The sequence below is a fragment of the Procambarus clarkii genome, chromosome 16, assembly GCF_040958095.1.
Source record: "Procambarus clarkii isolate CNS0578487 chromosome 16, FALCON_Pclarkii_2.0, whole genome shotgun sequence".
In the NCBI taxonomy this organism is placed as follows: Eukaryota; Metazoa; Arthropoda; class Malacostraca; order Decapoda; family Cambaridae; genus Procambarus; species Procambarus clarkii.
In genome coordinates, this window is record NC_091165.1 from 26,274,422 (window position 1) to 26,292,510 (window position 18,089).

The 18,089-nt window shown below is 41.8% G+C and overlaps 2 protein-coding genes across 2 annotated transcripts in view; one reads left to right on the plus strand and one right to left on the minus strand.

Annotated features, from left to right (window-relative positions):
• LOC123759892 (rabankyrin-5) overlaps positions 1 to 18,089 on the plus strand; it is a 147,005-nt gene that overhangs the window by 14,251 nt on the left and 114,665 nt on the right. The window contains exons 5-6 of the mRNA XM_069325353.1: positions 2,269 to 2,392; positions 6,006 to 6,155. Of these exons, the coding sequence (XP_069181454.1) occupies positions 2,269 to 2,392; positions 6,006 to 6,155 (274 nt within the window). The remainder of the gene's footprint in view (positions 1 to 2,268; positions 2,393 to 6,005; positions 6,156 to 18,089) is intronic.
• The window catches only part of LOC138365444 (uncharacterized), a 35,938-nt gene continuing 27,490 nt past the window's right edge, over positions 9,642 to 18,089 (minus strand). Inside the window, exons 2-4 of the mRNA XM_069325752.1 lie at positions 17,379 to 17,536; positions 13,619 to 13,786; positions 9,642 to 9,904 (exon numbers count right to left, since the gene is read on the minus strand). Coding sequence (XP_069181853.1) covers positions 9,642 to 9,904; positions 13,619 to 13,786; positions 17,379 to 17,478 — 531 coding nt within the window. The 5' untranslated portion in view covers positions 17,479 to 17,536. The remainder of the gene's footprint in view (positions 9,905 to 13,618; positions 13,787 to 17,378; positions 17,537 to 18,089) is intronic.

The window sequence follows — 18,089 nt, forward strand, 5'->3', positions numbered from 1 at the left end:
AAAAGTGGCAGCAGGGAAGACCCCCTCAATTATAGACCTGTATCATTGACAAGTGTAATAGTGAAAGTATTGGAAAAACTAATCAAAACTAAATGGGTAGAACACCTAGAGAGAAATGATATAATATCAGACAGACAGTATGGTTTTCGATCTGGAAGATCCTGTGTATCGAATTTACTCAGTTTCTATGATCGAGCCACAGAGATATTACAGGAAAGAGATGGTTGGGTTGACTGCATCTATCTGGACCTAAAAAAGGCTTTCGACAGAGTTCCACATAAGAGGTTGTTCTGGAAACTGGAAAATATTGGAGGGGTGACAGGTAAGCTTCTATCATGGATGAAAAATTTTCTGACTGATAGAAAAATGAGGGCAGTAATCAGAGGCAATGTATCAGAATGGAGAAATGTCACAAGTGGAGTACCACAGGGTTCAGTTCTTGCACCAGTGATGTTTATTGTGTACATAAATGATCTACCAGTTGGTATACAGAATTATATGAACATGTTTGCTGATGATGCTAAGATAATAGGAAGGATAAGAAATTTAGATGACTGTCATGCCCTTCAAAAAGACCTGGACAAAATAAGTATATGGAGCACCACTTGGCAAATGGAATTTAATGTTAATAAATGTCATGTTATGGAATGTGGAATAGGAGAACATAGACCCCACACAACCTATATATTATGTGAGAAATCTTTAAAGAATTCTGATAAAGAAAGAGATCTAGGAGTGGTTCTAGATAGAAAACTATCACCTGAGGACCACATAAAGAATATTGTGCAAGGAGCCTATGCTATGCTTTCTAACTTCAGAATTGCATTTAAATACATGGATGGCGATATACTAAAGAAATTGTTCATGACTTTTGTTAGGCCAAAGCTAGAATATGCAGCTGTTGTGTGGTGCCCATATCTTAAGAAGCACATCAACAAACTGGAAAAGGTGCAAAGACATGCTACTAAGTGGCTCCCAGAACTGAAGGGCAAGAGCTACGAGGAGAGGTTAGAAGCATTAAATATGCCAAAACTAGAAGACAGAAGAAAAAGAGGTGATATGATCACTACATACAAAATAGTAACAGGAATTGACAAAATCGACAGGGAAGACTTCCTGAGACCTGGAACTTCAAGAACAAGAGGTCATAGATTTAAACTAGCTAAACACAGATGCCGAAGAAATATAAGAAAATTCACCTTCGCAAATAGAGTGGTAGACGGTTGGAACAAGTTAAGTGAGAAGGTGGTGGAGGCCAAGACCGTCAGTAGTTTCAAAGCGTTATATGACAAAGAGTGCTGGGAAGACGGGACACCACGAGCGTAGCTCTCATCCTGTAACTACACTTAGGTAATTACACTTAGGTAATTACACGTTTGAGATGCGAGGGGAGGCGACATTGGTCACAACAGTGGAGCGAAAACAATGGGCCGACGGCGTGTGCCGAGCCGCCTGCGGGCCACGAGGCGCAACAAGGAAAATGGGAAGACATCGGCGCGCATTTTAAAACCAGTCCCCCAAAAATCGGATAAAAACCTGATTTTTGGCGATTATTTGAAGTGGATGACGCAATGCTGCGTCATCCCCGGCATTACCGACAGTAAACGGATGACGCAATGCTGCGTCATGCCCGGGCGAAAGTGTTAAGATGGAAGAAAGTGTTAAAGCCCTCAGAGTGGATGACATCCCATAAAACTAGCGGAACATTTATATATTACGGGAGGGCAAATATTGCATTTGTACATATGCTGTAACCAAGACTATACTAAATAAATATAAACACCGCTAAACTCTGTGTATCTAATCAACCAATTACGTACACGTAATCAGACGTTACATTCTTGTTGGTGAATATTGAAGATGTGCGGTATCTCTCAAGCGTCCGTACTGAACCACTCTTGAAATTAGACTGATGATAATTTGCTATCGATTACTTATATAATCGGTCCACACCTCACTTAGCCATCCTCTAGTAGGTTAAAAAGTAATGTTAATTGTAATTAGGGAAGAGGTATGAATTTGTAATTAATGGACTACGTAGAATTAACAGATCCATCTCATCATCTGCACATAAGCTAATGAGAGAGTTTGGAGCAAGTATATTACTGACATACTTGCTACACATTGAAACGATTGGAGCCATGCACTCAATTTTTGAGGTTGTGCAAGGATTAATAACTTATGTCAACTGCATGCTAAAGTTTGTAAAAATGTTTGTTTGATTGGAGTGACACTGTTTTTCTTAATATTTCCTTTCTCTTTTCATAGATGCGAGAAAGCACTGATGGGCTGGGTAACAGTTCACAATTGTGTGCGTCTTTACACCACAGCAGATGAAATTGGTGCTGTAACACTGAAGGACCATTGTTCAACCCTAATATCTACACACTGGGTAAGATTCATATACTAAGTTAAATACAGCTTATGTATAAATTTTTATTTTATACTAGAGGGGTATAGTATAAAAATTAGCTCCCATCTCCCCCTTCTCACCATCCACCTCAACCCCATTTCCTTACCCTCCCTTCCCCCCCCCCCTCCCCCTTGCCCCTCTTTTCCTCCCTACTCTTCTACTCTTTCACGTCTAGTCTCCAACCGTGAACAGACATTTCCATTATCCACAATATAGTGCTTATTAATTTATATGACTATTAATTTATATATCCCGTCATCCCAGCACTCTTTGTCATATAATGCTTTGAAACTACTGACGGTCTTGGCCTCCACCACCACCTCACCTAACTTGTTCCAACTGTCTGCCACTCTGTTGGCGAAAGGGAATTTTCTTATATTTCTTCGGCATCTGTGTTTAGCTAGTTTAAATCTATAACCTCTTGTTCTTGAAGTTTCAGGTCTTGGGAAATCTTCCCTGTCAATTTTATCAATTCCTGTTACTATTTTGTACGTAGTGATCATATCACCTCTTTTTCTTCTGTCTTCTAGTTTTGGCACCAGATGGCACCAGCTGCATATCCACTTTGTAGACCCCCCTCTTTACTACTACTATTCTTCTTTGTGCGTCAGACAGGTGCTTGCATCTCTTTATCCCTGATTGCCAGTAAATAGGTGGTGTTATCGCTATTATCAAAATTCATATTTTGTTATGAATGTATTAGACTCTGGCATCAGTCAAGCGAATAGAGTTCTTAGGCCTACCAGGGACCACAAGCCAGAACCTGGCCCCCTCAGAGAGGCACAAGGAGCAATGACCTATAGAAACCCACATGTGGTTGGAAGCATTCTATGTCTGCCATCGACTGGGTCAGGCACCCAGAAAGGTTGGCACCCCAAAACAAACCCTATCTGGTTAAAAATTGCTAGTGAAAGGCGAACTGTTGGACAGAACTCCCCAAACTAAAAATGAGCAAACGAGCACGACGTCACAACCGTCACTGCACCACTGTCTGTGTAGCTCCCCCCCTCCTTGGGAGGGGGGACGGGAAAGCTCCAGACCCCCTGCGCTGGCTATCCACCCCCAGTTCTGTGGCTGATGTGAGACCTGGCGGTCGTGCGACTCTGGCTCCAGACATTTTCCAGTGCTGTTCCTTGTGGTATTGCCCTGTCCTGTGGTGGTGTGCGAGCCAGGAGTTATTTCACAAGTACTCGGGCTGCATGCGCATAGGGATCCCTTCCCTAGGTGCCCTTTAAGTTCTGCCCTTGTGACTTGGCGTTAACTTCCACAACTCGCTTGGGGGTCTGCCTCCGTGGTGTCTTTTACTGCTCGGTGATTGCCTGTCCTTGGAGTCAGCTGGAGTGTTTTATGCACTTCTGTTTGTCTCTGGGTAGGAGGTAGTTTTTCCACTAGTAGGGACACAAGGTACAATGTAGCTAGTTTTCACCATATTATAGTGGCTGGCTTTTCAGAGGATGCAGAGGATGCTTTTCGGCAGGATTGATCAAGGTGGGAGATTCCTGTACCTTTTATCCCCTGGTCCAGCTGTTTTGGTCCTTTTATCGCCGGCGCGGGGATCTGGGGCTTCCCCTTCCCCCTCCCGGGGAGGGGGCAGCTCCGCAGACATGCTCGTGTGACGTCATGCTTGTTTGCTCGTGTTCACTTGGGGAGTTCTGTCCACTCGTTTCTCTTTTTGTTGTTTTTAACTAGAATAGGGGTTTGTTTTGGGGCGTTTAACTTTCTGGGTGCCTGTCCCGGTCGATGGCAGATATAGAATGCTCCCAAATCACATGTACATTTCTATAGGACATTGCTCCTCGTGCCTTTCCGAGGGGGCCAGGTTCCGGTAGGCCTAGAATGCCACCCACATTGACTGATGCCAAAGTTAGGAATATCCATAGCAGCCTAAATAGCTCTGGAGAGCCTCCAGGGCTCACCCCAGAAAAGCAGGCAAGCAATGAAGTTCTTCACAAAGAATTCAAGCGCGGCTGCAGTCATCACAACGCAGGATTTTTTTTAAATTGTAGATAAATGTATGTAATTACATTAGATTGTTAGGGCTGAATGACTGCCAGTGCTTGGCTTCAATCTAGAACCTCCCCCCCCCCCACACACACACTATTCATCCTTACTAGTAATACAAGAATGAGCAATAGACTTAAGGTACTGCTGACACAAAGAAAGACTTTAAAAATTGATGGCAGTTGCCAAGGTGCGTGGGACTTTGCTGTAGAAGTACTGTTTCGAAATGGTGAAATAATTGATTCTTTTGTGGTTAGCAGTTCCCTACAACCATTAGCTAATGGCTCTTATTACAGTACACATTCTGTGATACTACTATACTGTATATAGTTTCCTGAGCTTGGCACCTTCTTTTGCTAATTACATTGCTCATATAACAATACTGTCCACTGCATTCAGAGTTCATATTTTTGTGTTTCTGGCTGTCCTTATATTTTGTAGATATAGCACTCATGCTCCCTGTGTTTGGATACAAAGCACATGCCAGGTTTGTTGATTAATCGGTCATGTTAAGCACAATGTGTACTCGTATGATTGTTACAGCCCATCCTCCTAAAATGATAGTACAGTACTGTATTTATAGTAACTATTTTTTCCAAAAGTACCAATATGTAGTGATAGACCAACATAAAGCTGACATTTTGTATTATTGAAGTTGGGGAAATGGGAAACGTTTTAAGTACAACAAAACCTAACCTCTCCTTGTAAAGTACAAAATGCAAACTTCAGTGGTCCATCACTACATATTGGTACTTTTGATTAAATAGTTATTGTTACTCGGCCGACCGGCTCCCCAATGGGGAGCCGGTCGGCCGAGTGGACAGCACGCTGGACTTGTGATCCTGTGGTCCTGGGTTCGATCCCAGGCGCCGGCGAGAAAAAAATGGGCAGAGTTTCTTTCACCTTATGCCCATGTTACCTAGCAGTAAAATAGGTACCTGGGTGTTAGTCAGCTGTCATGGGCTGCTTCCTGGGGGTGGAGGCCTGGTCAAGGACCGGGCTGCGGGGACACTAAAAAAAGCCCCAAAATCATCTCAAGATAACCTCAAGAAGGATAGACTAAACAAACTGAGTGCTCCTCACCACGCGCTCGTTTGACCCATACACTTACGAACATACGTCATCTTCTAAGTATACCGTCATACACCAATTCAAATTTTACGACGAATTTGACATTGTTAACTAAAAAATTCGTACTCTGGGGCAGTCGTCAACTGAGGTTCCACTGTACTAAATTTGACTTTTTAACTGTCCATTATGTCAATGTGTGTGATGGTCCACATCATTGCTGTAAGTACTATCTAAACAGCAGGAGAAGCTGTTTGCTGTCCCTAGAACTGGTTCAAATTAAATGTCTGTCCCCTAGAACTGGTTCATCCAAAAATGTGATTAGTCAGAATGTAACACTATTATGGGAGAATACTACATTTATATTGACTTTTGACATGGATAGATGTTATCAGTTGTAGTTTATATGGAATAATCAATTAATTTTGCATATTTGATCATTAATAAGTGATGCATAAATATATTTAAATATGTTGCTTAGCTCCTTGTAAGTAAAAATAACCATCTACTTTCTCTTCTTCAGAATGATTTCACTCCAGATGACTTCTCTCATGTATCTGCACCCTTGTTGTATGCAATGTTTAAGTCCAAGACCAACCATCCCTTACATGCTGCTATCAGATTCCAACGAGAAGATGTTGTCTTTCTGTTCCTGATTGAATTTGATTCACAGGTAAGTGAAGAGTTTTTGTTTTTCTACTTATTTTATTTTTATTTTATTTTCCATATTATTTTCTATATTTTATTTATTTTTACTTTTTTAGTTTCCGGGTGCATTACAGCTGCAAAAAATAGTGATTTTTAAATTATTTTCTATGTACTCCAAAAATTTAATGTAACACCATAACAGTGTTTTGTATTTAATAGGTACAGTATATACAATGTGAGTTAGCTGGACAAGAGTTTGAGAGGTGACAGTCTGTCGGCCTGTAGCCATTAAAAAAGTCACACCTCTAGAGTGTTAATGACGACAAATTGACCCGTGGTCAGGTCGTGTTCCCATGCCATATGAAAGCCCATATTCATGGGCTTTTACTGTACAGTATCAAGGTGCACTAATGTGATTATGTATACTTTATAATAGATATTCTGACTAATGCAAATGTAATTAGTTTTTCTGCATAAAGCTATGCAAACTGCAATAATATAATACTGTTCTATGATATATTTATAGTTTTGCAACTGATTTTTGCCCACTAGATCAAAACTGAAAAGAAAAGTCATTGGTGAGGTCTGTAGAATGACCCAAAACTTAACATTGTAGCAAGGTTTAACTTTGGAGATGCTTTTTGTTAGAATAAGGTGTTTTATAATCATGATAAAACCACCATCACAAAAGCCAATGGATGAATTGTATAATGTTCTACATTAATATTGGCTAATTCCCTGGTACAACCTGATCATGAATAGACATCTTGTCTCATCTCGGGCAAGACAGAAATGATTGGACACATTTCCTATCACCTAATGTGTCTGTCCACCTAGCAGTAAGTCGGTACTCAGGAGTTAGTCAGCTTGGTTTGGGGTTGCATCCTGGGGCGGGGCCAGTAATTCGACACCCGGGGGACCTTGACATAAGCCTAACGTGTATGAATACATTCTGGCTGTCTGTCCCTTGACACAATGAATTATATTATACAGTAACAATATATTTAACTGCACTGCACCAAGCAACAAATCCTGTTTTAAGAGTTGTCCTTTTTTTTTTTTTTTTTAATTAGGCAAAATTTTTATGATTTTTAATGTTTTCATCACTTTGTGTTTTGAAATGAAAATAGTTGAGTTTGGAATCATTTTGACATTAACCCTTAAACTGCGCAACGCGCCTGCAGGCTCACGTCTGGTTTGCGCAACACGCCTCCGGGTATTTGTATTTTTCACGTTCCATTCAAAACTCCCGTGGCTACATGGGGTTCACATTAGCTTCCTCAGGGCTCTTGTAAACAGACGCCATCTTTAAAAAAAATCGTGGTCCACATTCCCGGGTGTGGGAGCCTCAGTAGTGTGTGAGCAACCAAGGCTGGCGCTCGCAGCATGAGCGCACAGCACTGCTGTTCAGCATGTGACCACAGCATCGCCTAATAATGTCAAAATATATATATAACTTGTATTATTTAGCTATGATAGAATATATATTAGATTAGAGCCTGAGTGTGATAATGACTGGGTACAATGTTCAAATATCAGTGATTCAATGCTGTTCACGATGTTCACAGCGCTAGCCACAGCACCACAGCATTATTTCGTTCATCTAGGAATCTTCAAATGATTTCTTAGGTTCCTTTTCAAAATAAACGTGTAGTCAATTATTCATTTACAGGAATTAGTGACCAGGATTGTGGTTATAATTAGCGTTGTGCGTAGTATTGTGGAAGGAGGAATTTTGATGAGGGAGGGAGGGCAAGAATTGAGGTAGCCTCATTCTGTGTGTGTGGCTGCCACTCTTGTTTTGCTCACCATACTAGCTTAGTGGTTTGCTATGGGCAACACATATGTACATGGGTATATATAGTGTGTGTATATAGTATAAGAACAGCAACAGGAGAATGTTGAGAGGAGCTATTTTGGTGAGGGAGGTGACGTAATCGTAGCGTCGTCTGCTGTGTGATTTTTCATGCAGTGTATGGTGGCAACTGTACTGTTTGGACACAATACCGGGTTACTTGCATAGTTCTGGTAAATAAAACATGTAGATAGGTATATAGAACATGTGTAATAAGAACTATAACAATATGGTGGGAGGAGCAATGTTGGCGAGTAAGATGTTGGAGTGAGGGAGACTGGCTGGGTGTGGCTGCTCTCACTCGAGGTGTTCTGAATGTGTTCATGGCCAAATGCTCCTATTGGCCCATACAAGGCAGCTGCTATTGGCCCACACGAGGCAGCTGCTATTGGCCCACACGAGGCAGCTGCTATTGGCCCACACGAGGCAGCTGCTATTGGCCCATACGAGGCAGCTGCTATTGGCCCATACGGGGCAGCTGCTATTGGCCCATACGGGGCAGCTGCTATTGGCCCATACGGGGCAGCTGCTATTGGCCCATACGGGGCAGCTGCTATTGGCCCATACGGGGCAGCTGCTATTGGCCTATACGAAGCAGCTGCTACGCGGTGTTCTCAATGTGTTGATGGTGAATGTATATAGTGTGTGACAGTGTATAGTGTGTAAATAGATTGTATATATACACAAATTAGCATGATACATAGTAAATATGTGCTGCATATGTGTACACAAGTTTCATGCACGTTACACAGTGTCTACGGACAGTACGGATGTTGTACTGCGATATTATAGTGTACGTGTTCATTATACATTGGATTGGCACATAAAAACAATGAAAATGTATTTGGAAAGGTGCGCAAAAAATGAACGAAAATATATTCGCGGCAACTCGCGCGCCCCGCCCCGAACGCCCCACCGCCCCCAAGAGCCCCACCGCCCCCGAGAGCTTACAGCACGGGCACACAGGGAATGATGACGTCACGCCCCAACTTCCGGACCCCATAGCAGCCAAAGTAAGTACAATTTCGACTTTTTTTTTTACATACCCATACTGAGGGAATGGTTTTTGACACTTTAAAAAGAAAAAAGAATTTTTTCCAGAGAATTTATTTCCTGCGCACTGCGGGGGTGTCACATTTGGAGGCAACGCAGTTAAGGGGTTAACTTTACTTGAATATTTATAAAAACAACAAAAATATGTCTTTAACAATTGCACTATGAAGGTTTTGCCAAAAACAGGTGCGCAGTGCAGGAGTTAAATGCTGTACTGGAATTCATGTACTGACTACAAAAGTGTACATATTCCTAAAAAAGCATTATTGTTTCATGCTTAACATTTTAATAAGTGATTCAAGAAATATATACTTTACCATCATACAGTATATAACAATTGAATATTTACATTTAAAATTTGACTCAAAATTGGAATAAATATACTTGGTGTGTAACTCCAAGTAGGTTTGATGACTGGGGTTTTAGAATTAAATTAAATGTGATGAAATCTCATTACACAGAAGTTCTGATACTTGGTCATCATATGGTAGGTTGAAATTTAAAATTTGTTCTGTGAATTTAGTCCTTAAAAACACAGTAATACAATACAAATATTAGGTGTCATATATAAATGAAACCAAGCTGCTCAGTCCTATAGTAATATCATTGACAGGATACATTTTTCCATTGTATGCACTGAAGGAAAATTGTGATAAAAGTAGCAATAAGTAAAAGTCCTAGAGAATGATGACTTGATGAGGATTTGTTACAGAGGTTGTAGCCACAGTAACAGTATTCTGAAGATGGAGGTTTGTATGCACTCTTGTGCTGGATGCATCCCTCCTTAACAAGACCTGCTTCTGCATAACGAGCATGATCGGTGATGTTTGGTGTACAGCCATCCATTGTGGTGACCAACACATTCTCTGCCAAAGCCAAGAAAACAGAAATCATAGAAATTAATTGAAACAAAATTTAGACGATTCTGAGTATTTTCTCTGCTATATTGGTGAAAATGGCATATGGAGAAGATGAGTCACAATGATGTGGCTGAAGATATGATGACCACGTTATAATCGAAATGGCATGTGTTGGTGATTGCTATTGTGTAATGTTGCTGGTTTTCTACAGTATGTAGTGTGTAAGATATGGCGAATGAACATGTGTAATTTCTTTATATCTTTACCCTTCATGCCTTTAGTGCTTCTCTTATCATTTCACAACATGAAAATGGGAAACTTGGTAATGATAATAAAAATGTGAGACTGTTAGCAGATTTTTTAAATGTAGGAATTGCCATGAAAAAAATAAAAATGGTTATGAATTACATCAATATGCCAGCAGTCCTACAGCATGAAATTAATAATTAAAGATTCTTCCGATATAGTTGCTGAAGGATTATCATGTTGCTGTTGCTATTTTTTGGGCCAGGTTTGCCTGTATAGTTCACATATACATAGGTTGCAGCTTATCATCAATGTGAGTGCACCAGGGTCAGTCGCTTTGTCCTTTCAGGATTTGGAATTGGAGCAGTTGTTGTTTTCTCTTTGCTTCAGATTTGATCCTTCTTCCTCAGGTTCGGCTGGTGTTGTCTGGTGGGCCCTGGAACCTCCCCCTTTACTCCCAGTTTCGAAGCATCTGAAGGTTTCAGAATCTGAGGATGGTGTTTCTTCAGGTATTTGGGCCTTCTGAGGATCACCCCTTCCACTTTGATGGCGGAGGTAGTTGAGCTACTGCTTCTCACTGTGGATCCACTGCATCTTGTTTCTCAGAAGGGTTTTCCTACTGCCGATTCTTCCCTGCAGGGAGACTTTTTATGTCTTCTACATTCAGCTTGGTTCTTGTCTCTTTTTGTACTCGTCTTCTTTTTCACTTCTCTTGTTTCCTGAGGATGCAGTGTCTTTGGTTCTCTCCACTGCAGCAGTGGCATTTCATCTGCTCAGTCATATGTTTTTGCAGTGGGGTTCTGCCCCAGCAACTCTGTGGAGGAGGTTTCAAGGCATATCTTCACCTGTTGTAGGTTGCTAGAGGAGTCAGATTCCTGGGTCATTGCACTTGATTCAGCTTTTGCTCCTGGTTGGCGACACGCAGCCCATCCCAGAACCGAGGTGTCCATGAACACTTCAAGTGATGGGGAAAGATGGCACCATGGAACCAAATGCTGAAAAGGTCAAAGAGGTAGTCGGCAAAGGAAGAATCAATGGAGAGCAGGCAGGGCCTAAATCCGATGGTTCGAGTAGTGACGGAACTGGTGGAACCAGTACAGCATCCGGAGAAAAACCCTAACCAGGAAAATTTCCATGCTTCTGCACAACCAACAAACCCGGAGCCGATCCAACACTAGATGGCAATGACGCTACAGTTGGAGCGGTGCTGCAGGAGGCAGGGACAGATATGCCGACCAGGAGTCCTAAACAAGGTCCAGTCAGGTCCGAACCTGGGATGGAACAAACCGAGACTTCTATCAAGACTCCAGGAACACAAACCTGGTGCTCTAAGAAAGAACCAGATTCCTGGCTAGCTGACATGCAGACAGACTGGGGGCCCAAACCAGCCAGTCATTGAGAAGCCAATACATACAATCCCCAAGAGATGTAGCCAGGTCATATCTTTTGGGGATTTGCAAGAAATGCCCCAAATGCAAGACCTCATGGGTCATTTTTTTTGGCCCCTTTTCACATGCTTTCTTGCATGTTGTTTCACCTCTGGCTAGCTCCTGCACTGCCTGAACCTGCCTGGTCCTTTGACTGGTTTTCTTTTCTTTTGTCCACTCCATTTTCAGTGGCCCCTTTGGACCTGGCTTGTTTTAGCGGGCATTAGTTTGGTTCCTCTGGCTTTCATTTGCCTGGTGGTGATGCTTTTTGAGTGCCTTCAGTGCCAGGGCTTTTGTTCTTTTGGGCCTTGTGAGAGCTTTGTTGATTGTTGCCAACTCCTTTTCTAGCTAACAATGAATCCTGTGGGGTCATGTGGTGGTGGACACTTGATTCTTTCATCCGGGGGTGCATCATGTACTGTCAGGTGGTGTTATTATGCTGCTGCCTTCATATCACCAGTTCAGTTTAGATAGTATCTTTGTGGTTCGCTCTCGATTCTCACCTCACCTAATTGTGCTTGCTGGGGTTGAGCTTCAGCTCTTTGGTCTGCCTCTGAATTGTCAACCAACTGGTGTACAGATTCTTCAGCCTATTGGGCTCTATCTTATCTACATTTGAAACTTTGTATGGAGTCTGCCTCCACCACATCACTTCCTAATCCATTCCATTTGTTAACTATGGCACTAAAAAAGCTCTTTCTAATGTCTCTATGGCTCATGTCGGTACTCGGTTTCCACCTGTGTCCCCTAGTGCATGTGCCCCGTGTTAAATAAACTGTCTTTTTCTTATCAACTCCTCTGAGAAACTTGTATATGGTAATCATGTCTCCCCTAACTCGTGTCTTTCAGCGGGGTGAGGTTTATTTTCCGTAGTTTCTCTTCATAGCTCATACCCCTCAGCTTGGGTACTAGTCTGGTGGCATACCTCAGAACCTTCGTTTAGTCTTGTGCTTAATGAGATATGGACTCCATGCTGGAGCTGCATGCTCCAGGATTTTTCTGACATGTGGTATACAGGATTCTAAATGATTCCATACACAAGTTTCTAAAGGCCTTCTCAAGTTCTCTGTTCTAGGGCTCGTGTTTCTCAGGTTGTCACAGTGACTTATGCTCTAGTCAGCATAGAGCTTGGGGCATTCTTCGGATGCGAGGGTTTTTAGTGGTCATCCGGAGTCTAGTAGCCGGGTGTCTTGTGGGCATTCCCAATCTTCTGTGGCTTAGAGCATGGTTTGGGTTGTGGTTCACAGCTGTTAGTCTCTTTTGGTCTTGTTTCCTGCAGTGCTTTCTCCTCCCTAGTGAGTGCCCTTTTTTTCTCCTCCATGAGTAGTTAGCTTCAGGGAGCCTCAAGGAGCTGCCCCTAGAAAACCAGCATTGAATGTAATGAAACACCAATTTTTGGGCGAGCCCTGGAGGCTCCCTGACACCCTCCCTTGCCCAGGGTATCGGGGTGTTTCCATCATAAGAACTGGTGGTGGAGGCAGTCGGCTGGCTTGGCCTGCTTCTCTCCTCCTTGAAATGGGGGGGAGGGAGGTGAGAAGCACAATACATGAGGTGGTGAAGGAGGTGAGAAGCACAATAAGAAGGGGGGAAAGATGGATACACAAACTATTTTTGATAGTTTGTGTATGTTTTTGGGAGAATTCTTTTAACAGTTTTAAAGCTGTTGTCTTGTTTCTAACCATGCAGTGGTTTGTTTTGTTTTGCTGATTTTCTGGGTGCTTCCCTGGTGGTAGCAGACAAGAATAACTTTAAATGTAAGATTTTCATAGTGCCACTGCTTCCTTTGCCTCTCTGAGTGGGCCAAGTTCTGGTTTATGGTCCCCATTAGGCTAATAAGAACTCGTGACTGATGGAACTAGTAGAATGGCGCAGAATCAATGTAATAGCTTCAAGGAGCCTCTGGAACTCTCCGAGAAATTGGCATTTCATTACATTCAATGTTGGTTTTTGTTTTGAATGTGTACTTATGTAGCATTTTCTACAGAAAAGAAAGTTATTTGTCCATATTTCTCAAATATTTAATGATTAGTTAAATGAAATACTGTACCTGATGATAGTGTAAGTACTATCCTCTGATTTATGCAGAGTTGTGAGTCTGGGCAGTTCATAATATATCGTGTTGAGCCATCAAATTCTGCACATGGATAGACAAAACGGTTGTGGCGCTTCACCCGTTGATTGTTGTGAACACATTCATAACACTGGATACCACTTGCTGTGAAATAGAAAATAACAACATTAATTATTTTAAAGTTTGGTGAAGTAGTACTGGTGCAATCTGTTTTTCTTGAAGGGCTCTGAGGCAGCTCACTGTTGCTAGCCACCTGGTTAGTTTCTCCCAATTCAAGTCACACCAAGGCCTTGCAAATCATTAAATGTCTACTAGAGACCACAAGCCAAAATCTGGCCTCCTCACTGAGGCACAAGATGCAGGTGATGCTACATCACCCTAACCAAAGAAATAAGCCACCAAAAAAACCCAATGTCGAATGTAATGAAAGGCCAGTTTCTGGGTGAACCCCTGAGACTCCTTGAAGCTATCGTAAAGTTTATGATGTTTGCCACCACCAGGGAAGCACCCAGAAAGATAGGCGAATCAAAACAAGCTATTGCTGATTTAAAACAAGACTGAAGCCCTAATATTGCCAAAAAATTGCTCCCAAAATGAAAACAACCTAAACTTTGACCAAACAATCCCTTTTCTAGTTAGCTCCCTTTCCCCCCCCCCCCCCCCCTTCCTCATTGGGAGGAGGAGGGAGCTGGCCCATATCTGTCGAGTTGTCACCGGTCAGTTCTACAATGATGAAAAAATCTGCCGACACGAAGGAGGGAGGGTGTCAAGGAGCCTCCGGGGCTTACCCAGAAAATGGCAGTCCATTAAATTTCATTACAGTGTGGGTAACATTACTGGGTTTAAAGGCCTCAGTACTGAGTGAGCAACCATGGCTGGCACATGCAGCATGTTGCTGCTAATAGCACTGCTGTTCAGCTTGTGACCACAGCATCACTTAAAAATGTCAAAATATATATAACTGCTATTATTTAGCGATGATAGTATTGTAGAAGAGCCTGACTGTGATGAAGACTGTGTACTATGCTCAGATATCAGTGAACACAAAGCTGTTCAAGATGTTCACAGCACTAGGCAGGTAGTAACAGTACACTACCATTGTTTAGTCCATCTAAGAATCTTGAAATGATTTCTCATGTTCATTTACAAAATAAACTTGTGGAAATATATTCTTTTACAGGATTTAATGACCAGGATTCTAATAATTAGCAGCATTGTGGTGAGAATTAGCAATGTGCGTAGTATGCTGGGAGGAGCAATCTTGGTGCGGGAGGTGGGGGCGGCCGCTATTATTGTTTGGACTCGCCATACCAGCTTAATGGTTCATTTTGGTGAACAAAAATTTAGATACAGTGGAACTTCAAATAACAAATTTAATCCGTTCCGTCACCGAGGTTATGTGAAACACTCGACTTTCAAAACGAATTTCCCTATTTAAAATAATGGAAATCAAACTAATCCGTTCTACCACCGAAAAAATCAATATGATATTTGATGTTTTAAATAATGGAGCAGCCTACCTTACAGTGAACAAACCTTTATGACATTTTTCTTTCTTCAAATTTGTTCAATATTTTTTTTTATAGCAAAAGGTTCGTTCGGTGTATGGCAGGTAGGCTGCTCCATGTTTCTTAAAAAAATAATAAAAAAATAAAAAAAAATAAAAAAATAAAAAAAAATTGAAAAACAGAACAAATGTCAAAAAGGTTCGTTCGGTGTTCGGCAGGTAGGCTGCTCCATGTTTCTTAAATAAAAAACGAAAAATATTAAAAAACAGTTGAAACTATTTGAAAACGGACAAATGCCATATAGGTTCGTTCAGTGTTTGTCAGGTAGGCTGCTCCATTATGACAACCTTTCTCTGTTTCACATGTGTTGCATTTGTTTTGTATTTTTCATTTGTCTCAATAATGGAGCGGGGGATTAGTTGGACGAGGTTTTGCTTTGTTTTCTTTGTGGGCGAGTTTTTATTCTCTTTTTGAGGATGTCGGTCACAATTTTCAACCTCGTAGTGGTCTCTTTTGATTCATTTACCTTTCTGGGTGCCTTTCTTGGTCAATGGCAAGATGATATATTTAAAATGTAAAGTGTTTGTAAGTTCGCGGCTTTGGCTGCTGTTTTTGGTAATATGTCCTGGGCTGACATTCGGGCACAGGGCTTTTGGAGGTCGAACAGGGTCCTGGCCGCATGGTACCTCATTAATGTTTTGGACCCTTCTTGGACTTGTGTAGCCTTGGGTCACAGGTTGCAGCCATTTGTCTCGACTTCAAGTTGAGGAGCGAGTGGCGGCCGGCTCCCGGGTAAGTCCCTCTTGTACTTTATCTTTTGTTAGGTAGCTCAAGGGAGCCAAAGGGGCTTTCCACAAAAAAAACATTGAATGTAATGAAATGCCATTTTCTAGGTGAGACCCTCCGGCATTCCTCCCTCCCCTCCGGTCGGCAGTTTTTTGCATTTTGATATTCAGCCTCTGAACTGGGGTTGGGTAGCCGGCGTGGATTGTCTGGAACACCCCCTTCCCTTCCCCCTCTCAGGAAGGGGGAAAGCTGCACAGACAGCGGCGCAGCGGTTGTGGTGACGTCGTGCTTGTTTTCTAATTGGGAGTTCTGCTTGCTTGTTCGGCTTTCGGTTTGCAATTTTTAACCAGCTGTAGTTTGTTTTGGGATTCCTCTTTTCTGGGTGCCTAATCTGGTAGAAGGCAGACATGGACTGCTTCCACCTACATGGGGGTGTCTATAGGCCATTGCTCCTTGTGCCTCTCTGAGAGGATCAGGTTCTGGCTCGTGGTACCCGGTATGCTAATAACTCCATCGATTGGCTGTTGCCACGGTTTAACCACTGCACTACTCTGCATTAATCCTTAAACCACGCATATTGAGGGCCCGGAAATGAAACATATTTAAATTTTGTAAAAATAACTTAAAAATGTTAAACAAATCTCCAACTTATTGGCTTCAGCGTCGTGAAACTTTAATCAAAATATTTTCAGAGCCACATGATACAAGCAGACGATGCTAGCAGTCACATAATGCAAGACAATGCCTCCAATATTCTACACATCTCGCTATAACTAGCTACAAAATTTCTGTTAGTACCACATTCCTGTCACAAAATACCAAATATATATATATCCATTTCCACAAGATTATACAGTATTGTGAAGGACCATGAGGTCATTCCATGATGGGTAGATGCAGGAAACAATGGCTGGGTTCTCTCTCTCTACTTCATGCTGGGAATATCATAACTAGCATTGTATTCATTGATATCTGAACGTTGTCCATATTGTTTATCACAGTCAGGATCATCAATGAGACTATCACCGCAAAATAATTAGTTATCTATTTTATTCATCATTATTAAGTGGTGCTGTGGCCCCTAGTTGCACAGTGGTGCTGTGAGCTCCTACTGCATGTACCAGCCTTGGTCGCTTTCTCAGTACTAAGGCTCTCATAGTACAAATTCTGACTTTTTTTTTTCAAGATGGCGTCTGTTTACTAGAGTCCTGAGGCACAGGATGTGAGACCCGTTTACCCGTGGGAATTTTGAATCATTCCCTATACCTAAAAGCACCATATTGTACTCTGCGCACCCCTGATCAGGCACCTTAAGGTGCTCTGCGCAGTGCAGTGGTTAAAGTTGTGCTAAATAATATGTTGTGCATGTTTAAATGAATAAATTATTTAAATTTAATTACAGTATGATACACTAAAGTGATTAAAAGAAGTTTAATATTTACCCATTGTTAGCATTGTGAGGGCAAGGGCTATAATGGGCAACATAAACCTCCATTGGGGAAAGAATGTTGGATGGGGCTCAATTATAGTCAGAATCATCATCCTCACTCCTTTCAGTTGCTGCCTCCAATGCTCCTGCAGTATTTTCAGGCTCACTCTTCTGTGGATAGATAATAGTTAAATGTGATTCTGTATAATATATTAACTTTCCTGTGATATTAACATGAAATGGTACAATATTCATATTTTTTTTTTTTTGTAATATTTGGTGACAAAATTTTGAATAATTTCCTGCACATATTGACTTCATTATAATAAGAAACTTAGGGGAAGCTAGTTTAGGGCCGAGTTCTAAAAATTTTTAAGACAAATTACAGTACAGTATGCTGAAACTACCAGCTATGAGCAGCGCTCTTTCTGGGAGTAACCTTTGGTGACTTCCTGAAGCTATATCAATGAGATGGCTTTCCACTACCGAGTCACATCAGTCATAAGAGTCCTGTTGGCCTATCGGATACCAAAGCCAAAGTTTGGTATCCGACAGCTGAGTGGACAGCACTTCGGATTCGTAGTCCTGAGGTACCGGGTTCGATCCCTGGTAGAGGCGGAGACAAATGGGTAAAATGTTTCTTTCACCCAGATACTACTGTTACCTGACAGTAAATAGGTACCTGGGAGTTAGACAGCTGCTACAGGCTGCTCTCTGGGGGTGT